Here is a 26363-nt window from a genome sequence, read left to right on the forward strand (position 1 = left end):
ACTCCACTGTTCGCTACTCCATTTTATGCCACTTCATCTTAAGCTATTCCATTGGCCCCCTTCCAATGTATACCACTTCCCTGTATGCTATTACACTCTACTCCACGCTACTCCAGCCTACACCACTCCAATATACACCCCTCAAGTGTGCTCATCTCCACTATACACTATTACACTCTAAGCCACCCCACTGTATGACAATCTGCTGTATGCCACTCCACTCTCCCCTATTACACCACTATACACAACTCCACTGTACACCAGTTTACTGTACGCTATTACACAGGATGCAACTCCACTCTACACCTATTCAGTGTATGCCACTCCACTCTATGCCATTCCGCTATTTGCTACTCCAATATACGATATGCTACTCTGCGCCATTTCACTATATGCCAATCCAGTCTGCTATTCCAATGTATGACCTTGTTAAACCTGAAACCACGCTTCAACATTTCCCCCAAATCACGGAAAAAGAAGTGAGAAGTCGCTTGCTAAAAATTAAATCAGGCTCCCCTCATGACCTCTGCCCTACTTCAATATCCAAACTTGCACCAGATGCAATTGCCAGGGGTCTCACCCCCCTCTTCAATCAGATGTTGGAGACAGGATTATCCCTCAAGGTGGAAACAAGCATCCATCTTACCCCTGCTAAAAAAAAACAACCTTGATATCACGGATATGAACAATTACCGCCCAATTGCCAGACTCCCCCTTCCTGCCAAAATAATAGAAGGACACTTGAACACACAACTTAGTGCCTTCCTAAAATCAGCGGAAGTACTGGACTCCTCCCAACACGGTTTTCGAGAGGGACACAGCACGGAATCCGCCCTGATTAAATCCATGGAAGACATCAGGCAGGTAATGGATGCAGGGGGCAGAGCAGCCCTGATCCTACTGGATCTCTCTGCGGCCTTCGATACGGTCCACCATAAGCTATTGGTGGACCGGTTGAGGGCCTGTGGAATTCAGGGAAAGGCTCTTAAGATCTTACAAGCCTTCCTAGCTGATAGATCCCAGACAGTGGCGTTGGGCAGTTACGAATCTAGCTCCTTTGTACTCCCCTGTGGAGTCCCTCAGGGGTCTTCGTTAAGCCCAACTCTTTTTAATGTGTACGTGTCCACCCTCGCCCCGGTAATCCGTTCATTCGGCTTTCAACTAACGGCCTACGCCGATGACACACAAATTGTGGTGTCCCTCCTTCCCGGCGAAACAGAAAACACGGCCGATAGATTCAAAAACTGCATGCTTGAAGTTGGCCGCTGGATGGCACAAAGCTGCCTTAAGCTGAACTCCTCGAAGACTGAGGTCCTGCTCTTTGGCAACAGGGACAACTTCTGGTCCCCAAGATGGTGGCCAGACGAAATGGGACCTCTCCCAGAACCAGTAGACAAAGTGAAAAATCTTGGTATACTGGTGGACACCACCCTGAATTTCAAATCCCAGGTGAGCGCCCTCTCCTCCTCCCTTCATTTTATACTCAAGACCATCAGAAAAATTCTACCGTATCTGGAAAAGAAATATAGGAAAACTATAGTCACTGGTCTAGTGCTCTCACGCCTAGATTATTGCAACAGCTTGATGGTAAACGCCCAGCAGAGCGTACTTAATAAACTCCAACTTCTGCAAAATTCTGCCGCTCGTCTAATCACTGATACTCCCAAATTTGCCTCAGTATCTCAGGAACTGGTTAAGTTACACTGGCTGCCCATTCGTAAAAGAATCACTTTCAAGGCAGTATGCATGGTCTTCAAGGCCCTCCACGACTCAGGTCCCAGGCACTTGAAGTCCTTATTCCGCTGGCATAAACCAACAAGAACACTGAGATCAGGACAACTGGCCCTGGTGGCGGTCCCCAGAATTAAAAAAGTCCGCTGGGGAGGCAGGAGCTTCTCTCTTGGGGCGGCCGAGGCATGGAACAAACTTCCTCTTGCGCTCAGACAAACCCAGAACCTGATGGCCTTTAGAAGAGGTCTAAAAACATGGCTCTTCACCCAGTAAGCTCACTCCCCCACACCAGTCTATCCTCCAGCGCCAGGACACCTCCGGGTATTAGAGCGCTCTATAAATTTGCAAAATAAATAAATATGCCACTCCTCTATATGCTATTCCACGCTTCGCCACTCCAGTGTATCCAACTCCACTCTACACCACTTCAGTCTATGCTATTTGATTGGGCCCCACTGCAATGTATGCCACGTCACTGTATGCTATTACACTCTACCCCATGCAACTTTACGCCACTCCAGTCTACACCACTCCATTATACGCCACTCAGCTGTGCGCTATTCCACTACACAATATTACACTCTATGCCACTCCATTGTACAAGACTCCACCTTATGCCATTCCACTCTAAGCTATTACATTGTACACAGCTCCACTCTACACTATATGCAACTCCAGTCTATGCCTCTTCAGTTTATGCCACTCCACTGTATTCAACTCTGCTATATGCTACTCCAGTATGTGCTATTCCACTCTACGTCATTACACTCCATGACACTCCACTCCATGCTATTTCACTGTATGCACCTCCACTCTACCCCACTACAATGTATGCAACTCCACTTGATCCCACTCCATTCTACTCTACTCCATCGGACACCACTCCATTGTTTGCTATTACACTCCACTCTAGTTTACACCACTTCAAAGTACACCACTGCACTGTGCACTACTCCACTGTACACCACCAGTGCATAGCAGAGTGGCGAGTTGTTATAGTTAGTGTTGTCTGGTTAGCAAACTAAAAAGACTGTTTAATAAGGTCCGCTACTTATAATAATGTGAAGGTAGTGGATAATGTGCAAATGGAAGTTATAACTATACTTTAGAAATGTTAAACTTTGTGTAGTCTAAACTTGGTTTGTATAGGGTAAATAAATATGTATTCCTAACTATAACTAAGCTTCAGTCTTTGATTTTTTAATTGAATATATTTTTAGAACTGAAACACTGTCATTATTTGTCCAATAAAACAACCCAAAGAAACCATCAACATTTGCAGTGGTACTTTCATCATGCCTAGAACTAAACTCTATATACCATTTAAAAAGTGAAACTACAACTCCCAGCATGCAAACTGCCATTTAGTGATAACCATGACTGGTCGTAAGTGGCCGTCATGAGAAGAGGGTACTGCCAGCAGGTTACAGATGTGGTCAGGGTGCTTCTTGCAAAGCATCGGTGCAGATACCTAGGTGACTACCAAACAGGTATGCACCCGCCCTAAGATGGCACTCAGATCCAGGCACAGGGGCCGGTAGACATACTCAGGTTGCCATTTTTAGATGGCCTATTTAGGATGGGCCACTAGCGAAGCAATCCGTAGCCTCCTATTAAAGATGTGAAACCCAAGCATTGAAAGGCCATCCTCTAAATGGTAACTACATTAGGTGAGTGTACTCAAGCACACACTCTTCCACTGACATGGTTTTGAGTTAGAACTTCAGACAGCTGGACGCCTATGTTGAGTCATTTGGCGCTCTGCACCCTGCCCAATCTGGATTTAGGGTGACTTACAGCACTGAGACGGCACTTGTGGAGATGGCAGAGGCAATTAGGGAGTGCCTGTACATAGGCGGCAGGGCAGCCCTGATTTTGTTGGACCTCTCTGCCGCCTTTGATACAGTGCCCCATCATCAACTACTTGCCTGACTCTCCAACATTGGCGCGACCGGTCTCGCCAGGGAATGTCTGAAATCCTTTTTAGAGGACTGTACCCAGCAGGTTTGGATGCCACCTTTTTCATCAGGCCCTAGGAAAATGTCAACAGGAGTACCACAGAGTTCCACTTTGAGCCCTTTTCTCTTTAATATCTATATAACACCCCTGATTTTTGTTGCGGAGGAGCTGGCAGCTAAGATCATAGCGAGTGCCGACAATACCCAGTTCCTGTTCACTTGGAAGGACAATGACCTGTCATCGGAAATGGCCCAGAAGTGTCTTTCATCTGTTTTCAAGTGGCTAGCACGTGCTCAACTGAAGTGCAATGAGTACAAGTCGGATGTTCTTGTATGGTTCCTTCCCCCCTTCCTTTAGGGAAACCCTGTGGCCTCCAGACTACCCATGTCCCAATTCTGTGGACAATCCACCAAAGAACCTGGGGGTCTGGTTTGGTGAGGACCTTAGGTTCCCCGCGCAGATTAATTATCTCACGGAAATCTGTTTTGGTACTCTTAAGTCACTTAGAAAGTATTTTCCTCATGCTACCTAGGTCAGCCAGAGAAATGGTGGCACGTGCCCTTATCTTATCTCACATTGACTATGCCAATGCTTTGTACTTTGGCATTCCTGGTTACATGCTAAAAGAACTACCAATTATCCAGAACGCCGTGGCCAGACTCCTGTTTAATATCTCAGGAAGATCTAGTGTCAGACAACATCTGCGGGATCTGCATTGGCTCCCGGTGGTCCATAGAGTGCAATTTAAAGCTCTCACTCTGGCACATAGAGCTCTGCATGGTTTAGGGCCAGCATACCTCAGGAAGCGTTTTTCCATCTATGCCCTCTGCAGATCCCTGCGCTCAGCCACCCAACGACGGGTGGCGGTCCCCCGTTTTCGCAGGATGTGTCTGGGGGGGCATTCCCTTTCGGTTAAAGCTTTAGCAGCATGGAATTCCCTTCCTTTAGAACTGCAAAATACTCAGGACCCCAGGCTTTTCAAAAAACAACTAAAAACCTTTTTGTTTAATCTGCCCATTTAATTCCCTGCTTCACACTGCTATGCTCACTGCCGCGCCGGGACACTCTTGAGTATCTGTGCGCGTTATAAGTACATTATAATCTAACATAACATAACACTCAGACATGTATTGGAAATACTTAATCCACCTCTGCTTCCTAAGCTAAAGGGTCCACCACCCTCCATGGCCCTCAATCTGATGCTCTTCTTTGACCACATTCAGGGCCTCTCAGCAGCTCTTACTGTCTTACTTTTGCACTTTATAGTATTTATCAGAACACATGCTTGCACTGGCATAACAAAACTTGAGGGGGCACCCCTGCAGGGTACGTGGAAGGGCCCTCTCCGGACTCATTAAAGAGCTCTCTGGGCAAAGTGCTGTGCTGAGGGGGCCCCCTGGAACTTGGGGTCCCACGCACCACAGTGGCTATGAAGGCATGTGTTACGCCACTGCATGCTTCCACCTTCATCTCATTTTACCGTTATCCAGATACTCACCCACTTCTCCCTGGCAAACATCTGCCCGTGTCTTTCCACAAACAATGAACTGAGGGTTACTGGTGATTTCCTGTGAAAGAAGAAAAACAGAAATGTCAACAATGTAGCTTAGGTACCTGCCAATGATTATGCTACACACAGACCTTAGTATTACACATATTTATTTGTCTGCGGGTAACTGCAAACTCAACATTCTAAACCAGCCTCCATTGCATTCCCCTCTACTACATATGTCAGAGCCCTACGGAGTCCATCAGGAGTCAAAAGGGTTCCGTCATTGCCAACTCGCGAGTCACTACATCTACCCCTCTGTTTTTTAAAACTTTTATAAAACACATACACACGCATATATATATATATATATATATTACCTACTGGCGGTCGCCAGTAGGTATATATAGTTAGGATTTTTTCCCAATGGAATTTCTGAAAATTCTATGTCTAATAACTTTGGCGTTTGTGGACGGAATCGGCTGAAATTTTCAGGAAAATGGCACATTTTGTTTCTGAGCAGCCCCTGAAAATTTGGGGGGGTTTCGTCAAGGGGGGGCCGAGAAAAAAGGGGGGTCCCAAAACGCGTTTTCCCCATGTTAATTTCCATAGGGCGGTTGGCCTCACTTTTAGCTCGAACGGCTGAATGGATTTGCACGAAACTTGGCAAAATTGTAGGGACTGTTAGCCCGATGTGCCTTTGCTAGGTCTCAATATATGTGCTCCAGTAGTTTTTGAGAAATTAACGTTCAAAACAAGATATATATCTGTAACAGCGCTCCGGGCAGCGATCCGGTCCGCTTACTTTTCGCGAAACGGAACTTTGCGCGCAGAAAGCTGATTGGCTCTCCGGTGTCTGTCAACATTCTAAACAGTCCGGAGCGGCCGCCATCTTATCTCTCGGTAGGATCGAGAGAGAAGAAGAGGTGAAAAACGAAGGGGGAATTTAATGAAAGGGGGCAAGGTATACCCCTCTTGACCCCCTAGGATTGTTGTTGGGGTTATTAAAGGGTCCCGTGGGGAAAATAAAAAAAAAATGATTTTTCACGGTAGAAGCGTTTCACGGGCCGCGAACTGGGCCGCAAACTGGTAGCGAAACGGGAATTTGCCATTTTGTGCTTCGTTTTAATTGTTTAGAGACAAAAATGATCGCCGCACATCGGCCACAATGCATGAATATCGCTGAAAAGTCAGCGATATTCATGCATTATCCAGCAAATGCTCTTAGCCATGTTATCCACCTTCCATTGGATAACAGAAAGCTGATTGGCTCTCCGGTGTCTGTCAACATTCTAAACAGTCCGGAGCGGCCGCCATCTTATCTCTCGGTAGGATCGAGAGAGAAGAAGATGTGAAAAACGAAGGGGGAATTTATTGAAAGGGGGCAAGGTATACCCCTCTTGACCCCCTAGGATTGTTGTTGGGGTTATTAAAGGGTCCCGTGGGGAAAATAAAAAAAAAATGATTTTTCACGGTAGAAGCGCTTCACGGGCCGCGAACTGGGCCGCAAACTGGTAGCGAAATGGGAATTCGCCATTTTGTGCTTCGTTTTAATTGTTTAGAGACAAAAATTATCGCCGCACATCGGCCACAATGCATGAATATCGCTGAAAAGTCAGCGATATTCATGCATTATCCAGCAAATGCTCTTAGCCATGTTATCCACCTTCCATTGGATAACATGGCTAAAAACTGCTCTGTGCGTGAGCTTTTTTTTTTTTTTTGCTGCGTGACGTTTGTTAACGTTCGATTCGATGGAAATCAGGAAGTGTTGACCACCATTTTGTCACTGCGAGTAAATATTTTGTTATAAATGAATCCTTATTGATAAACATTGTCTGCGCCATCTTGCGTTTTTGTCCAATGCCACAATTTTGTCGTGCACGGCAGCCATTTTAGATGCCTTGACCAGGGCCACTCTCTGCACGCCGCCGATCCTCAGCATGGCTCCCCACCCTCGCAAGCATCTCCCCCACGCACTGGTCACCCCCGCTGTTTCTCTCATGCATGGGCCATATACTTCCCCCCATCTGCGCTGCTCTTCTCTGAGAATCACACCCTGTGCCCGCCCGACACCTCCCTTTCACCCTATTCACTACCGCACCCTCTGACACTCCTCTTCCTCTGTGTCCGATTGTCCAGGCCGGACCTAGGCTATCACCTAGCCCTGCGGATGTAGTTTATGGCCCCAGCTGTAGAGTATCCAGACATGCCAACCCTCCCGATTCAGGCGTGAGACTACTGATTTCAGTGCTAGTCTCCCGCCTCCCGATTCCTGCAAGCAAAAACCCGGGGGCATATTACCAACAACTAGCGATAATTTTTGTCTCTAACTTGTTTAGAGACAAAAATTATCGCCGCACATCGGCCAATTTTATCACACATAAACCTTGCTATTAGCAAGGTTTATCGCAAATGCGATAAAAAACGGCCGCAATGCATGAATATCGTTGAAAAGTCAGCGATATTCATGCATTATCCAGCAAATGCTCTTAGCCATGTTATCCACTTCCCATTGGATAACATGGCTAAAACTGCTCAGGGCAGGTGTTAGGTTTTGGAGATATTCGCGCTTAGCGCGAATATCTCCAAAAGTTTGTAATAGGAGATAGCGATGGTTAGGGACTGTTTCCAGTCGCTAAAATCTTGGCACGCCCACTTTGCATGTCATTAGTGATAAATATCACTGATATGCAAAGCGGGGCCCAAGATGGTCGCTATCACCTTTTAGCTGTCACTAACTGGTGTTAGCGACAGCTTGGTAATAGGGAGATCATTTTATCTCTTTTTTTTTTGGCTTTTAAAGCCCAAAAAGCGGAAATAAACCCCCTTGATAATATGCCCCATGATTTCTCGGGGGTTTCAGCTGACAGGGCTTGGTATTGTGTTACGTGCTAATTCTTCCAGGAAACGTCAGAGGGTCGATGCAGGGGTTCTAGAAGGGGTGATAAACCATTTAAGCCTCATGAACAAGCGCATGGTCTTTTAAAGATTTGTGAAGTACTCGGGGCGGCGGTGTGTGTGTGCCCTCTTTCAGGAGCGGGCGGGGGGGGCACTGCCAGCAACTTGCCAGGCCAGGCAGTGTTCAACACGTGCATCACCCTTTCTCTGCCTGCTATTGCGCTCCATGCTTCGGAAAGGTAAGAAAGAGAACGTGCATTTGAGTTTGAAATGTCCGATCTTGTAGCAGTACACTTGCAAAGCCCACACATGACAATAACCCGATTCAAGGCCCCATTCACCCGATTTTTTAAACATATATAGCACTCCAACAAAGTTAGATTTTAAAACTTTATTAACATTTAACTATAATGAACGGAACAAAAACTGTAAAAACATTTAAACATTTTTCACCCAAAAAAGCAACAATGGTCAGAAGCTGTCTTTTGTGCGAATAGTCCCAAGGCAGCACAACGTGCAGAGTTCTGGACGGCACCCAGGTGATGTCGCCTGGGTGCCGCACTGGTTTTGGGATCCTACAATGCTGCTCCGAAAATTGGCGTGGGGCGTCCCGGGTGGGGCGGGGGGAGGCCTCGTCAGTAGCGGTCTGTTGTGCGAATAGTCCCAAGGCAGCAGAACGCGCTGAGATGTTGATGGCACCCAGGTGATGTCCAGTAAACTGCCGCACTGGTTTTGGTATCCTACAATGCTGCTCCGAAAATTTGCGTGCGGCGGCCCGGGGGGGGGGGGGGCGTGGGGGAGGCGGCGTGAACGGGCCTCCCCAGGTGGCGGCCATCCAGCTGAGTTGCGCCCGCTCACGCGGCTACAGCGTCTCGCTCACCATGTTGTTGAGTTGCTCCCACTCTTGCAGTGCAGCGATAGGCGCCTGCCACATGACTCTTAAAATGGCGGACGGCTCTTCGGTTTTGGGCCTGGTGCACTGAAATGGCCCTGGGACACCTTGGAACTCGGACGCTTGCCTGCTAGGGCTTGGGCTCCATTCTCGAAAAGCGTCCCCTCAGCCGTGAAGATTCTACAAAAGTCTTGGGGGCCCCCGACTCCCGCAGGCTTCCGGTGGGGAGCGGCTGCCATGATTGCTCGCGGAATGACCACGACGGAGCCACGAGATGGTGGTGCTCTCATGCTGACGCCAGCTTCAGTCTGAATGATCCAGAAACAAGGTGGGGCTTTCATCGTTTGGGAAAAAAAAATGTTCTAAACCAATGAAAAGTGTTATTTTTAGGTCATATGACCAAGCCTTCCATTTTTAGGAAACCAAAAGTAAAATGATCCAATGAAAAGTTTTATAAACAAGTCACATGACCTGTTATGCGGCATAGGGCTACAAAAAGCGTAGAAAATCCGTTGGCACGTGAGGCGGCGTCAGTAGCGGACCGATGTGCGAATAGGCCGAAGGCAGCACAACGCGCCGAGATCCGGATGGCACCGAGTTAGTGTCCAGCAAGTTGCTGCACTGGTGTGGCTATCCTACAATGCTGCGCCGAAAGACGGCGTGTCCAGCTGAGTTGCGGTCACTCTTGCGGTACAGTGACTCGAACGCGCCGAGATCCGGATGGCACCGAGGTGGTGTCCAGCAAATTTCCGCACTGGTGTGGCCATCCTACAATGCTGCGCCGAAAGACGGCGTGTCCAGCTGAGTTGCGGTCACTCTTGCGGTACAGTGACTCGAACGCGCCGAGATCCGGATGGCACCGAGGTGGTGTCCAGCAAATTGCCGCACTGGTGTGGCCATCCTACAATGCTGCGCCGAAAGACGGCGTGTCCAGCTGAGTTGCGGTCACTCTTGCGGTACAGTGAGTCGAACGCGCCGAGATCCGGATGGCACCGAGGTTGTGTCCAGCAAGTTGCCGCACTGGTGTGGCCATCCTACAATGCTGCGCCGAAAGTCGGCGTGGGGTGCCCCGTTGGCTTATGAGGTGATGTCAGTAGTGGACCGATGTGTGAATAGGTCGGAACCAGCACAAGGCGCCAAGATCCGAATGGCAAGTCCTGGATGTTGAGTGCCTCAGTTGAGATTTCTGAGCAGTGCTTGTAAGACTGCCTGAAGCTTATTTGCACCTGCTGCAGCTTCACTATTGCCCTGGTGTGGCCAAAGGTCGCACATGACATAGGCGGCCGGCTCCCGAGGTCCGGCGGAACTTTTTTCCTTTTCCTTTCTGCTTCTTTTCCTACAATCCGTTTCATCTGAAGACACGACCAGGTCCCTGAATGTGTGCAGGGGGACGCTATTGATTGAATGAAAATGGCGGCTTGACACAAAGCTGACTCAAGCGTTGCTGTTGATGCTATACAGACAAAAATTGGTTTTCAGTTTGTACATTCTTCAGGATTTTTTTTTCTATCCAAGTCTGATTGAGAGTTTGTAGAAAAATGGCTTCAGATTTTCCACATACTACTCTTCAACATTCTTCCTAAATGTAACAATGTGAAACTCACTAGGAAAACGGCTGTTTCTGTTTCCTTTCAAAATGCTGCCAACAATATTTTCTGAATGGAAGACACCATCTTGTAGCATAAAGGGCCGAAAGGGGTTCTGGTCTGGCCGATGGTTGGTGGAGACATTTTGACTATATCTTGGACCTGCCCGGCCTCGCCCAAAATGGCGCCGGTATAAATGGGACTCGTAACTCCTTGCCCGCAAATGTATATCTAGAAAATGTTATTGTAAGTGGCCCTGTCGTATTTTAATTACAAAATGTACGTCCACCGATTCCGCAACTGTTAGACACCTTAGTTCTTGCAACCTAATGGCCCGCCCGTTACGTTCCTCTACAGTGTAAATGTCTCCTCATCATATATGATTTCAGTTTGCTCCGTGGCCGGCCCACGTGGTTATAGGCCCGTATTTGTATACTGACATTTTCACAATAAAGGTTTTTAAAACAAAACACGGTAGTAGTATTTACATTGGTAAAGTTTTTACTTTTAGTCACTGTTTTCGAATCAGTAAAAGGCAAGTGAAATAAAGCAGTCCAATTACATGACGGATAAAAGGTATAATATGTAGGAACGCAGTAAAGATAAATGGTCAAGGGCAGTTGTGTTTTTCATTTCTGCAACATAAAGTGATCGATAAGAATCTGATAATCAGGCGTATCGGCGACTAAGACAGCAGGCCGAGTCTCTTTTACTCAACGGCTCCGTCATGGAACGAAGAAACGCCCTTTTTCTCGAAAAAGGAATATATTTTACTTGCAGGACAGTTGTAAATTTTCCGGGAAAGTACATTAGCCTGGAATATTATAACATATATGTTTTAAAAAAAATAATGTTCGAAAACAATAAAAAGCGTAATTTTTAGGTCATATGACCAAGCTTTTCATCATTAAAATAACAAAAGCAAAATGAACCAATGAAAAGTTTTATTAACAAGTCACATGACCTGTTATGCTTACGTTACGCGCTGCGCGCCGCGCCTCGGATCACTTCCGGGTGCGCTAACGCGGCGTGTCATATAACGCATTACGCGACAACGTAGGTCAAGAATATAGTCAAAATGTCTCCACCAACCAGCGTTCGGAACACAACCCCTTTCAGCAGTCCAAAAAGTTCTGTTAAATGACAACAGAGGGGACAGGCAACAAGAACCATCAGTCAAAGAGGGGAGGGCAAGTTCTTCTCTTCCGGGTCATGTTGGGGCGCTACCGGAACTGATCGAATTGGTAGTCTACAGTGTTTCTGGATGTTTCAGACTAAAGCTGGCGTCAGCATGAGAGCACTACCATCTCGTAGCTCCGTCGTGGCCATTCCACGAGCAATCATGGCAGCCGCTCCCCACCAGAAGCCTGCGGGAGTCGGAGGCCCCCAAGACTTTTGTAGAATCTTCACGGCTGAGGGGACGCTTTTCGAGAATGGAGCCCAAGCCCTAGCAGGCAAGCGTCCGAGTTCCAAGGTGTCCCAGGGCCATTTTAGTGGACCAGGCCCAAAACCGAAGAGCCGGCCGCCATTTTGAGAGTCCTGTGGCAGCCGCCTATCGCTGCACCGCAAGAGCGGGAGCAACTCAACTACATGATGAGCGAGACGCTGTAGTCGCAAGAGCGGGCGGTAAACAGCAGAATGGCGGAAGAGGCACAGTGTAGCAAAAGCGGGCGGAATGGCAACTGAAACGGTAAAGGGGCGCCCCACTACAGCGTGTCTTCAGGTCAAACGGATTGTGGGACAAGGTCCAGAATTGAAGAGTCATCAAAAGGCAAAAAGTTCCGCCGGACCCCGGGAGCCGGCCGCTTATGTCGGGGGCGATCTCAGGCTACACCAGTGCTATAAGACTTGGGGAGGGTGTCGGAGCCAAGCGTCTTCTCCGAGTCCATGGCCATCACACCGCCCCTCAGGGGCCTCCGTCAAGCTGTTTAGGAAGGTAACATATCACATTGTTTTCTAATGCAGTCAGGTCCACAAACGACACTCACTTACTTTGAGAATAGTGAAGCTGCAGTAGGTGGAAATAAGCTTCAGACAGTGTTACAAGCACTGTTCAGAACTCTTAACTATGGCACCCAACATCCAGAACTTATGCCATTTGAGAATGGCAGTGACATTGAAGCAACTCAGGGACCAAAACCATTAACGTACTTTCACGTATGAAAAACTTACTTGGGGAGGGGGCAGGAGCGAAGCGCCCCCTCCCAGTCCGCGCCACCACACCGTATGTTGAAAATCCGAAGCCATCGTTCTACAAAGTCAACCAACCTTGGATTGAAAAATCTAGAAAAATGTACAAACTGAAAACCAGTTTTGGTCTGCATAGCATCAGTAGCAACGCTTGCTATCAGAGTGCATGAGTTTCATGCTCGATCGATTGAGCTAGCCGGATCGGGCAATAAAAAGTATAAAATAGTTATGTAAATAGTTAGTTAATAAAATGTTTTACCCTGTTTCTTTGCTGGTGTGTTGTCTATATTTTTATTATTTGCATAGGGTTTGTCGTTATTTTGGGCGGGGTGGGTGACGGAGTCGAGCTGTCTTGCAGCCCTCATGGTGTGGAGCTCAGTTCATCTCACTATTTTCGTATTTCTCATGAAGGGTTGTTCCTAATATTTCTATTTTAGCGAGGTCAAAAAGAGATCCAATTAGTGGCCTACTGATTTTGCTCGATTACTTTTATTTTTTTACACGATTTTTCACTATCTGCAAAGACTAAACAGAGTATTGCGACTTTGTGCTTGTTTGTAAATAGAGAATGATCCAAAGAGAACCAATTCTAAAACAGTAAATGCTTGGATAACAATCAATCAAATGGAGAGACAAGCAGGTACGACGGATTACAACGGGGGCAAATGCCTGCGTTAACTACCGTTCACTATCTGCAAAGAGAGAGTACTACTAAGAGAAAAGAGGGGAGGGGGGGGGGCAGCGTTCAAAGCACATCAGCGTGCATAAATACGAAAATGTTTTTATCTATCACGTACTTGACATTTTAAAGCTTTTCATATTTGCTATTAAAAAAACAATGAAATTCACAGAAAAAACCATAGGTTATAGTGGATATATAGTTAGGAATTTGCATTTACAAAACCTTGAAAATTCAATGAAAAAACCATTGGTTTTAGGCCATATATAGTTAGGGATTTGCATTTACAAAACCTTATTTTACTCGCATAAAACCATTGAAATTCCATATATAGTTATAAGCGCTAACTATATATCGCGCACCCGCAATCCACTGCTGATGATGTCACATATTACATCATTCATGACATGGTTAGTGACATCACTGATGACATCACTGATGACATCTCAAATGACATCACTGATGACATCACTGAAAACATCTCATTTGACATGACTGATAACATCACTGATGATATCATTCATGTGATAATACCATGAACCTCTTCAGACTCTAATATAACCTTAGATACAATCAGTGTAAACAGACAGTCACAGACTGTCACTCATCCATGGAGTTACTCACACACCTAGTCAGTTATGCCAAAAATCAATCACACCTCCATTTTCTCAACTATACAGTTATACACACCTTACTTATTCAAACATATACTAACACATATTTACTTTACTCTCTTATACAATCTCTGATACATGTTCACAATGATCCATACAGCCACTCACACATTCACTGGCTCTTATGCACAGTTATTTATAGATGTCAACTCTCACATGTACTGTGTTTTACATATGTACTTAATTTGACATGTAGCACTGAGATATCCATTCACTCACTAATACACTCATGCACAGTCAACCGCCCATACAGCTGTTTCCACATACACTTTTGAATCCATACATATAGTGAATCAACTACTCACACATCTATGTACAGTCACACACCTCCCAGCCACCCATACACACACACTCAGTTTCCCATACAAATACTTGGACAACCAATGAATAACCCATACAGTTACTCATATAGCTACTGATCAACATATGCAGCAGTTTGTAGAACAACAGATATAATGATGCACAAATTAAAACAGTTTAGTCACTAACCCATGCACTCAGTGAGACACATTTAATCACTCACTCATACAGTCAGTCATGCACCTACTAAATCCTTCATCCAGACACTTATACATCCACTCATTCTTCAATATGTAAGACATATTTTAACTTTACAGAAACATACAGTCACTGGATGTTGTCATCAGTGATGTCATCAGTGATGTCATTTGAGATGTCATCAGTGATGTCATCAGTGATGTCACTAACCATGTCATGAATGATGTAATATGTGACATCATCAGCAGTGGATTGCGGGTGCGCGATATATAGTTAGCGCTTATAACTATATATGGAATTTCAATGGTTTTATGCGAGTAAAATAAGGTTTTGTAAATGCAAATCCCTAACTATATATGGCCTAAAACCAATGGTTTTTTCATTGAATATATATATATATATATATATATATATATATATTCGGTGAGCATGGACCCACGGTGGGAAATATCAGAACTACAAACCCCAGCATGCTATTCACTGGAGAATGCATGACAGAGGAATAATACGTTTGCAGTTCAGCCATGGTTTGACTCTTTGCCCCACCCAATGATTAAGGTGATGTTCACCAAAACGCGTCAGGGACTATAAAATGTTTTGAGAGTGGATGTGCTGGTTTTCAATAAAGTTCTGTGAACTCTCTTCCGCAGGAGTGGCGTCCTTGAGCTCTGGGGCAAACTTGGAGGATGTGATAACGCAGCGGCCTGGGCCACAAAGGATTGCACCGCCTGGCTTACTGAACACGGGTCTGCGGGGCTGCAATGGAAAGGCAGCCCGGTGGCAGCACGGGAGTGAAATTGATTGAAACCGGACACAGTTTCTCAAGGCCCACTGGAGGGTATAAATATTGTAAAGGACATTGGGTTTGTTGGAAAAACGCATGGGCCCAATGTGGGAAATATCAGAACTACAAACCCCAGCATGCTATTCACTGGAGAATGCATGACAGAGGAATAATACGTTTGCAGTTCAGCCATGGTTTGACTCTTTGCCCCACCCTATGATTAAGGTGATGTTCACCAAAACGCATCAGGGATTATAAAATGTTTTGAGACTGGATGTGCTGTTTTTTAAATAAAGTTCTGTGAACTCTCTCCCGCAGGAGTGGCGTCCTTGAGCTCTGGGGCAAACTTAGAGGATGTGATAACGCGGCGGCCTCGGCCACGAAGGATTGCACCGCCTAGCTTACTGAACACGGGTCTGCAGGGCTGCAATGGAAAGGCAGCCCGGTCGCGGCATGGGAGTGAAATTGATTGATCACAGGGCTTGATCTATGCAGGACTCCTAGTGGAACAGCAGCTGATGTTAAATGAACCATGCATCTGCCCTGCCTGAGGCCCACTAGAGGGCAACTAAAATGCATTAAAAAACTGATTTCATGCAGGACCCACCGAGGGGTAGTAATTTTTGTTTTTCAGGCAAACTACAAAGCCCAACATGCTGTGTAAGGAAATGTGCACCGGAGCAACCCACCAGGGGGCAGTAAACCAATCAGCATGCAGCTTGTGTTTAAAATGCTTGAAAACACCTACTTGCAGATATCAGCGATGCCAGGCCTATGATTAAGGAGCAGGGGGCTCCGAAACCGGTCAGGCGCACAACTCAGGACTCCTATGCTGGTTCCACTCAAATAAAGGTTTGTGTGACCTGCTGCTGCTGTGTGCGTTCTCATGCTTTTGGGCAAACTTTGGGATTCATATATATATATATGTATACACACACACACACATATATACATATACACACACACGCAATTAAATATCTATCTCTTTGATTAATCTCTTTAGTGTTTTAATTGCTCAACCTGATCTGGTCATGGGAAACTGGGAGCTGTCACTATCAATGTCCATGATCTGCATCGACAGTGTAGAACCAAAAGCAGTCCCTGATACTTTAGAACCAGTCTCATTCAACATGTAGATCTGATGAACGATGAGTTAAATGCTGAAAATGAGAAGAGTCTTTGGTAATAGACTTCACAGGGCGGTGGGAAGTCACCATGTGTCCCTTGGTTGACATCACTTGAAAAGGTCAAGTATCCAATGGAGCATAAGATTTTCTTTTCTGTATTTGGTATGCAATCACTCCGTCTTCTTTCTTAAAAATGAAGTTCTTCTCAAGTAGTCTTTTGTCAGCATATGCTTTCATCTTTTGTTTATGAACCAAGTCCTTCTCACAAAGTGCATCCTCATCTTTCTCTCCCTGATGGATCCACTGAGGCAACTTTGTTGTCATTGCTCTCCCAAACATCAATGTTACAGGACTTTCACCTGTGGTCGAGTGATGTTTTGAACAATAAGCACTTAGAATAGTTTAACACAGTTTTTAAATTGAGCCTCACAAGAGTAGCAAGCTGCACTGCGGCCACAGAGGTGTGATCTTCTTATGCTTTTCATTTAGATGTTCAAAGAAATCTCAGAACTCCAGACTGTTGAAAGGCGGACCATTGTCAGATTTCACTATGACTGGAGCAACCCATGTCGCAAAGATGCCATCTAGTCTCTCAAAAACGAATTATTGAGTGGTAGATGAAAGATCTTCCATCGATGGAAATTGCAAATTATCTGCCCACATTCACCATCAATTGATGTCCATAGTCAAGTGGACTTAAAGAGTCATTGGCTACTCTCCCACGCATGCTTTGAGAGTTCTGACAAGTTTCAGGTGTGTTGAGTAACCTTTGTAGAAAAGGCAGTTGCATAGATGACAGGCCTTTATTTTTTTGATAATCAATTTTATTGAGTTTTGAATGTAACAAGGGAAACAGCACCGGTCAGATTGACATCTTAAAAGGCTGGCCCAAGGCAAAAACACATCACATGGGCCTAAAAGGATAGACACACAAAAGTCCAGTGTCAGCATATTCACTTCCAATCCAGAGATCGCAGCATTCCACATTAGTCTTCTAGCACTCCAACCCATTTGCCCCACATTCGTCGAAATTCTTTAGGAGATCCCATGGCCATGTAAAAAGGCCGTTCCTGTGCGGCACACCAATCCAATTCCCTGTGCCCGTGTGTCAACGTGGGCGCAATAGTGTCCAACCAGTGAGCTGCAATGTCTCTCTTGGCTACCACCAATGCTGTATTAAGGAAATGTTTCTCTGCCCTGTTGCCATCCAACCCCTCAGTGACGCCCAGAAGAACACGCATAGGATCATGAGAAACCTCCCAGCCCAAGACCTCAGTGAGCTCCCCCGTTAGGGCCTCCCAATACCCCTGTATCGCTGGACAAAGCCATTCCATGTGATAGAAATCTGCAGGAGAGTGGGGGCAGCAGGGACAGAGAGCGTCAGCCCGAAGCACTGCGCGATGGAGATGCAACGGTGTAAGATAGGCAGTTTGTAGGAAGTATATTTGAACCAACCGAAGCCTCGCTGAGACCGTGATTGTTTTAGGGGCCATCAGAGTGTCTCTCCAGTCAGCATCCTCTAGTGCTCTGAGCCAACCCTCCCACTTTGGGAGTTGGGGGTTTTGTTGGTGAGTGAACGATGCGGGAAATCCCTCCTCTTCACAAATTCCCAGTCATGACCTGCGCTTCGGGTGGATTATATTCCGGGAAGGAAGTGCCATCTGGAATATAGGGGCGGAGGTCATGGCGCAGCTCCAAGTACCGTAAAAATTGAGAGGAGTGGAGTGAGTGTCTGGCCTGTAAATCCTTAAAGGAGCGCAAATGGGTACCACTCCAGACATCGCCCAGCAGGGAGATCCCGATGAGGTCCCAGGGCCAGAACCCTGATAGGAAAGCAACCTCTCGGAGCCTGGTACCGCACCACAAGGGAGTATATCGAGTCAGCGTACCCGACCAGCGGGTATGACGCAGTGAGGCCCACCAGTCCAAGAGTACTCTGCGTGTGACCTCAGGGAGAGCCTGGGGAACAACGTCGCCATACAGGATTCCCTGGATAGAGGAGAAGCCCAAAGTTTGCAGTTCCAGGTGGTATGCTGGGTGGGACCAGCCGCCATTAAACCAATCGTGAACCGTAAGGAGCCTAGTTGCTAAGTAGTAGAGATAGAGACTCATCATCCCAAGACCCCCATCAAGGATTCGGCATTGGTCCAGGACCAGCCTTGGCCTCCGCCCTTCCCCCATAAAAACTTGGTGGCCAGACCATCCATTTTATGAAACCAAGACCTAGAAAAGCAGAGGTGTGTATTTTGGAGCATATAAAGAAAGCGAGGTAAAATCATCATTTTAAAAAGTGCTATCCTCTCTAGAGGGTTTAGGGGCAGCGTACGCCATTTAAGGAGATCAGCACGAACCCGCTTAGCCAGAGGGGAGACGTTCAATGACCATGCGAGGTCAGGGAGAAACGCTACCCAGAAGTGAAGACAGTTCAAAACGGACTTGGCCGGGTTAAGCCGAAGGCCGGAGGTGCGCTCAAAAAGCTCCAGCGCTCGTTGGCATCTGAGCCCCGATTGGGCCGGATCAGCCAGGAACAGCAGTACATTGTCTGCATGGAGCGCGATCTTATCCTCTTCAAAGCTGGGCCATCTCCATCCAGTGAGGGAGTAGTCTGATCGAATAAGGCAGGCAAGGGGCTCCATTTTCCAGAGCAAATAGGATCGGTGAGAAGGGGCATTCCTGACGCGTACCTCACCAAATGGGGAAGGGGCGAGACAGGGCTCCATTAACAAGGACTTGCGCCCGGGGCTGGTGATATAGCATCTGCACCAAGTTACAGAAAGGGATTCCAAAGCCCATCTGCTCCAACACCGCCTCCAGATAACCCCAATCAACTGAATCAAAAGACTTTTCGAAATCTACAAGAAGGAGAGACAAGTTTGGAGACAACAAGTGCCGGTTCGCAAGGGCAAGATGAAGGCGTCTAAGACAGTGTCTAGTCAATCAAAGAGGTATGAAACCGCATTGGACTGAATGGACCAGGTTAGCTAAATGTGGTCGTACGCGGTTGGCCAGGATGGAAGCAAAGATCTTGAGCTCAGTATTGATGAGTGAAATGGGACGATATTCTGAGCAGCAGCTCAAGGGGAGCTGAGACTTAGGAATCACTACAATGGTAGCTAGGTCCCGTCTCCAGGCGGAAAGAGCCACACTCCACAGTTTCCTTGTACATTGCCATGAGAGGTGAGACCAAGATGTCCCGGTAAGACGCATAAAAATCTTAGGGGAGTCCGCTCGGGCCCGGTGTTTTACCGGCTGCCATGCGTGATATGGCATCAGACACCTCCTCAGGGGTATTTGGAAGGTCTAGCGCCTCTGCCTCAATCTCACTAAGGCGCAGGAGGGGAAACCATTCCCGCCGGAAGAGCTCTGGGAGTGAAAGACCAGGCGTCCGGGCTGAATAGAGGGTAGCATCATAAGTGGGAAAGCATTGGGCCACCGCTGTCGGGGGCACGTCAGATCTCCCGGCTCGTATCACTTACCTCCGATATATACGATTAGCCATAGGGTAGGTGGCAAGGTGGTGGAGGAGCTTTCCATTTTTGTCTCCCCAACCATACATGCGGGCCACGGAAGATCGCTAAAGCAATTTGGCAGCTTCCAGGGAGGTCTGTCTGATCTCATCCCTCAGGAACGCGAGTCTCCTGTTGCAGGGATTCCATTCTCATACAGAACTGTGCATAAAGACTTGGAACCTCAGTGAATTAGGGTGTACCGAAACTCACCTTAGTACCCAAAATCCCCTACCAGACTAGCTACAGTGTCTCATTGGTTATCACAGACTCCCAATGCTTAGACAAACCAGAACATGGACTTAGTACACCTCAGGTAACGTGGAACACATGAACACTCTTTTGTTATACAATAATTTCAATCCAGAACAAGGAGTAAATGAGGATGCGTGCACATTTGAAATGTTTATTTACTAATGCAGTGTTCTCAAACGCAGTATCTTAGCTAATGCAAGCAAACATATTATAAGAAACAAAGTAATCAGCATAGTCACTAGTCCATAGAATACAACAGGTGAAAGCATGGTAAAATGCTAAAACGAATAGGGTTCAGTAACACCTAATTCTCACCCTCCCTAGCTAGAATATTATTTTATATCTAAGAAGGTCTCTTTGGGTTTTAGCAGGGCGGCCCCATACCTCAGATCCTAGTGGTAAGGGATCACATCATCTTCCACCAGCTCTCTGCATGCGAAGCACCATCAAGTCTGTTTGTATGCTCTGTGCAAAGCAATATCAAACCCACCTAAAGCCAGAATTTGGCCGCAGCTGCATGTATGTTATGTCTAGGAACGTGCGAAGATCAGACCTCACAACAACCACTGTGTTGAGATATCCTTGAAGGTTTCAGCACTCACTGTACAGACACAGCTCACCAAGCAAGGCTGATATCAGAGTAACAACATATTCTTCTTGTGTGAGGCAAAACACTCTACTAGGCTCAAAGCTAAATCAACAGATATGTGTTGTGTGCAGAAGCAGCAATACGGTAAAATGGCGTTTAAACTCCTAATGAGCTCATGCTAACTTAACACAGCATATAGGCAAAGCAAATCTATATGACACTCCTGTCCTGTGCATCAGTCCTGTCGTCACGGGGGAGTGTCTCGAGCTGGGCGGCCTGAGCTTCCAGAAGCATGAGTTGTGTCACGCGCCGCGTGGGTGGTTTTGAGTTGGCCCTTGGCGAAACCCCGAATGGTGGCCTTTTCGGCCTCCCAGAGGGTACGGGAGGAGGACACCGAACCTTGGTTAGTGGTGAAATAAAGGCGAAGCTCAGTACCTATTTTGTCCTTAAACTCCTCGTCCTGGAGAAACCAGGAGTTGCGTCACCAGACTGGGCGAGATGATGGGGGGAGGGAGCCTATGCGTAGCTCCACCGTGAATGGTCTGACATGCCTCTGGGGAGTTTAGATTGTTTGAATCGTCTGGCAGTCCTGAGCCGGCAGAAAGACGTAGTCTATGCGCGCGTGCGTGCGGTGAGAGGCCACATGGTATGGGTGTACTATCTAGCCGTCGGGTACCAAAGTCTCCAGGCATCTCCGAGACCCAGGCTAGCAGCCCATGTCGAGAAGAGGCCAGATTGGGCAATCCTGGAGGCAGTGGGGAGTGACACGGTATCAAGGCCCGGGTCCATAACTGCATTGAAATCACCCCGACAACGGTTAGTCCCAAGGGCAGGGCAGCGACCACTGAGGTAAGCCGTTGGAGTGTGGAAGCCAACAGGGTGGGAGGGGAATAAACAGTTGGCAGATTAAGAGGACAATCCCTGAGGGCCCCTTCCAGAAGAATAAAACAGCCCTGATGCTCGTGTGTCACTATATGCGCCACCAAAGGGAGAGTGCGACGCACCAAAATAGCTACCCCTCTTGACCCCCTACTAAACCCAGAGTGACAGACTGCGCCATAGCTGTGTCGTGCAAGGAAGGGACAGTAGTTGCCCAGCAGATGGGTCTCTTGGAGCAGGAGTATGTCTGCGGCTTGACGCTGGGCATATCGCTGGACAGCTGCACGCTTGATCTTTTCTAGTAGGCCATTAACATTCCAGGACATTATATGGAGCGATGACGCCCCTCTAGAATCGGCGGACAGGGGAAAGCTGTGTAAGGAGCCAGGTCGCCGGCTAGAATGGCTGAGGTCATGGAGGTGAGACAACGTCTAGAGCCAGTGGACATGTTGCCATAGCAGCGAGTGGCATGTATTCACCCAGATGCAAAGTGAACAAAGTTGGTGCGGAAAACAAAGGTGATAAAAACCAATACAAACAGGGGCCGCAGCCCCTACCCCCCCAAACCCACCCCCCCCCCCCTCCCTACTCTTCAGGAACAGAAGCATCTGTCGCCCGAACAATAAACAGTGAAGCAAAGAATCAAACTAAAATGCTTGGAAACAGGGAAAGTTGTGGAGGACCCCTCCTCTAAGTAGGATGTTCATATCAATAGTCATCGTGACAAGTTCGGTGTTAGATAGGGTGCTAGCATTGGGTGACGCCAGTCAGCATCTGAGGAGACGAAGGAATAGGTAATAGCTCAGCAAACGGTTCAAGCCGGACCTGAGAGTAGGGTCGGGCTGCGGGAGAGGTCAATGTCCGGGAGGTCCAGCAAGGATGGGTGAGGTGAAACAGCTCCGGAGTCAGAGCGGCCCGAGAAGCCAGAGCGGCGCCCGGCAGGGGAGGGCTCTCTGTGTAGTCCAGGCATTGTTCTCCATGATGGTCCCATCGGGGAGTCCGAGCGGGAGCATCTTTGGCCTCTGCGTCGACTGGAGCGCCTGTGCCGTGGCCAGAGGACTCGCATGCCTGGTCGGGCGCCCCATTTCTATCGGATGGCGTCGGGTTCTGGGCATTCATTCTCAGCGGACGTTCCTCTGTTGTCGATGTCCATGCCTCCTCAGGCGTGCCAAAGAAGAGAGATTTGTCCTGGAAAACCAGTCTCAAACAAACCGGGAAGAGGAGCCTATATTGGATGTTGAGCGAGCGCAGCTTTTGTTTGACCTCTCCGAAGGAACGGCAGAGGGTCTGAACCTCTTGGGTGTAGTCAGGGAAGATCAATATCTTCAGGTTCTCATGCTTGAGAGGCTGTTTCTTATGAGACTCGGCCAGGACAGCATCTCGATCCTTGAAGTTGAGGATCCACAGGATGATTGACCGGGCGGGGAGCAAGAGAAGGATGCGCACTCTCAACCAAGAGCCAGGGGAGAGAGAGCCCTCAGGCATCCAGGAGCGTATCCAGCGCACCACAAAGTCCGCCACTCGACCCTGCTCCACGCCCCCTGAAAACCCAATCAGGCAAAGGTTGTTGCGACAAGACCGGTTTTCCTCGGCCTGTCGATGTAACTCTTTCGTGTGGGCCTGGAGGTGGGTCATTTGGAGCTTAAGCTGATGAACGCCATCCTCCACGGTAGATATGCGGGATTCCGCTTGTTTAATCCGGGCAGTAGTATTGCGGAGATCTTGCCGGATCAAGGACATGTCTACTCTAATCTCCGCAATCTTACCTTGACCGAGGATTACGATGTGTGGATCTCCTTTAGAATGGTAGCAATGTCTGTCTTGGCAGGGGTTTCTTTGTCTGTGGGACCACCAGTGGCCCCGGTTTCTGTGGTGGTAAATCGATCCATCTTGGTTTGGGTGGCTGGGGTCTTGGGTACTCTGTCTCAACCCATGGCTACCTTCGAGCAAGGAGAGAATTCAGTGTGGAGACCAAGTGGTCAGGCAGGCCAGTAGGGGGGGGGCGAGGGCGAAGGGGGGACAAGACACATCTGAGCCCCACCGTTTCGTGACCACCCCCGATGACCTCTGCAGGAGACCTCTGCGGGTAGCCGAGGGAACTCTGGGCACACCGACCCTCAGGGGACAAGGTTGGTGTCCGTCCAGGACCTCCAGGCCCTATAGAACAGAGGGACCACAGCCAACTGCCAGATGGTGAAATGAGAGAACAGTCATAGTCTCAGTAGGGATTGGGCGACACCAAGAGCACAAAGACACCTCCGCTCGATGTAGCGGCCGAGATCCACTGAGCGGGTCACAGCCGTCCACTAATATTCAACATCCAGCCCACCAGGAGGTACAGTTCACACAAATAGGGTCATCACTGCCCGAGCCGGTAGCCGCAACACCCCCCACTCCCTACTCAAGCGCCAGGGGAGGAGGGGGGCCCCCCACCACGGCAGGCAGGTCACCGCACCCAGGCACCGCGATTCAACAGCAGGCAGGGTGAGCCGGATCGTCTCAAGCCAGGGCCTCAGGACCGCCTGCAGCAAAGGAACAGAGGAGGGGGCCACGCCAGTGCGAAGGTTGTCCACCACCACTTAATCAGTGGTTCCAGCTCCCGCACCCCATCAAGTTGGACGACAGTCTGGTGCCCCTCCGCTCCACAGCTCCTTAGGAGAGGTGTCTCAGGAGTCAAGCCTCATGTGGTGCCCCGACCAGAGAATCACGACAAGGGGCCTGGCCAGTGCCGCAGTTACAGTGCTCAAGAGGCGGGCGGGTGGAACCACCGCCGGAGCGCCACTGCCCGGAATCGCAGTCAAGAGACCTCCAGCACACTGCACCACCAAGGGGGGGGGAGGTAAGCCTCCACCACCCCAATCAGGCCAGTGCATAATATCACCATAAGAACAGGACCAGGTGAAGTGCGGGGGACCCATGGGCGCAGGTGCAATTAGTGGGGGCAGAGAAAAGCTCCTCTGCCACCCGATCGACAGCGGGCTCAGAGCCCCTCGCAAGCAACCAGCACTCAGACTCACCTCCCTGCTGATGACTCCGTGCCCCAGGCCTTCAGGCCGGACTCCGATGAGGGCTGCAGCACACAGGACTCAGCAGCAGGTTTGCAGCCGCCAACCTCAGCAGGGAGGCCTCCACAGGAGCTCAGGACAGCCGCAGCTCCCGCAACGCAGCTCTGGAGGTCAGCCAGGGGAGACATGCACACCAGCACATCGGACCCGATCGGGCAGGTGCCAAGGATCCTCAGCATCAGGGGGGGTCGCACAGGAGCAGGGCAGGCGGCCCCCAAAAGTCACCTGGCACCAGATGCGGACCAGCAGGCAGCAGCGGGGGGAACCGGATCACTGGGTTTGCCTGAAGAGGGATCGGGAAGGCACTAGGACCGGCTCCCGTTAGGGTGTTCAGGGCCTGAGGTCAGGCAGGAATCTGGGGAAATCCACTGCAGCCACCATTTTGAAAGTCCGCGCGGCCGGTCCGGGAGTCCAGGGCTGCCTGTCTTGTTCAGGATCGCCAGGAGCTCCACAGAGGATCACCTGGACTCCCAGGTAAGCAGGCCAACAGCTGATGGATATCTGGGGTCCCAATGACAGGCGATGAAAGAGTGGAGGACGGAGGGGTCCTGAGCACTCCTAAGGTGCGACCGCCATCTCGACGCTCTTGGCCATGCCCCCGACAGGCCTTTAATTCCTATCCAACCCTCTGATTGTGAGAAGGAAACCTGACTTGGTCGCGGACAGCTCGTTTTGTGGCAATGATTTTACGATGCCTTTCGTGGGGCCACTTCAATTACTTTCTATCACAAATTCTCTGGAATCAAAATTCTTGACCCTCACAGTATAACTCCTTCCTGAGTTGTGGACAGTTCATCTTTGACATGTTTGTATTTTTTATATTCACCATCACCAGTGAGAAGTTGAGTGACTGGTGTGTAATTATCTTTCAACTTTAGCATGTCACTATTATGGCTCATGACACTGATAATCTGGGCTATCTAAATGGCAAATGGTGTGTTTGATTTTCCAATGAAATTGATGTAGAATTTAGACATCTTCAATGGATTACTGTGACTCTGTATAGGTATTCTGGAAAAGTAGTCAGCAAGAGGCACAATGTTATTATTGTACTGTTGGATCTAGTCCTCACTGTTTATTGCAAGGAGGCATCTTGGCCTTTGGATTGCCAAATGTAGTCAGTAAAGTTTGATTATCAGTTACCAGCGTTAAAGGCTTTCCGTACAGGAATACATGGAAATGTTCACAAGGCCATACCATGACTACACTTTTTTTATCAGGTTGAGAATAAGCACATTCTGTTAGGGACAAATTTCTACTTGCATACGCCACAATTTGCCTTTGAGCATTTGGGTGTCCATTCTGTGATCAAGGATAGCGCCTAACCTGACTTAGCCAGCGTCAACACCCACTTCTGTATGAAGCTTGGGATTGAAGTCTGCCATTTCAGTAGCATTCCCAATAGCTTCTTTGATTTTCTTAAAACTTTTCTCACATTCATGTGACAAAAGAAATGAAATATTATTTTTCATGAAGTCTCTCAATGGAGCACTTACAGTGGCCAAGTCTACAAATATCTGGAAGAGTAACTGGCTATGCAAGAAATGAACACACACCAT

General features: G+C 48.2%; 1 protein-coding gene across 2 annotated transcripts in view; it reads right to left on the bottom strand.

The window, feature by feature from the left end:
* The window catches only part of LOC147706797 (calpain-1 catalytic subunit-like), an 861968-nt gene that overhangs the window by 560230 nt on the left and 275375 nt on the right, over positions 1 to 26363 (bottom strand). For both annotated transcript variants that reach the window (XM_086925930.1, XM_086925929.1), the window contains exon 2: positions 5189 to 5258. In XM_086925930.1, the coding sequence (XP_086782056.1) occupies positions 5189 to 5258 (70 nt within the window). The remainder of the gene's footprint in view (positions 1 to 5188; positions 5259 to 26363) is intronic.

The sequence above is a fragment of the Lissotriton vulgaris genome, chromosome 6, assembly GCF_964263255.1.
Source record: "Lissotriton vulgaris chromosome 6, aLisVul1.2, whole genome shotgun sequence".
In the NCBI taxonomy this organism is placed as follows: Eukaryota; Metazoa; Chordata; class Amphibia; order Caudata; family Salamandridae; genus Lissotriton; species Lissotriton vulgaris.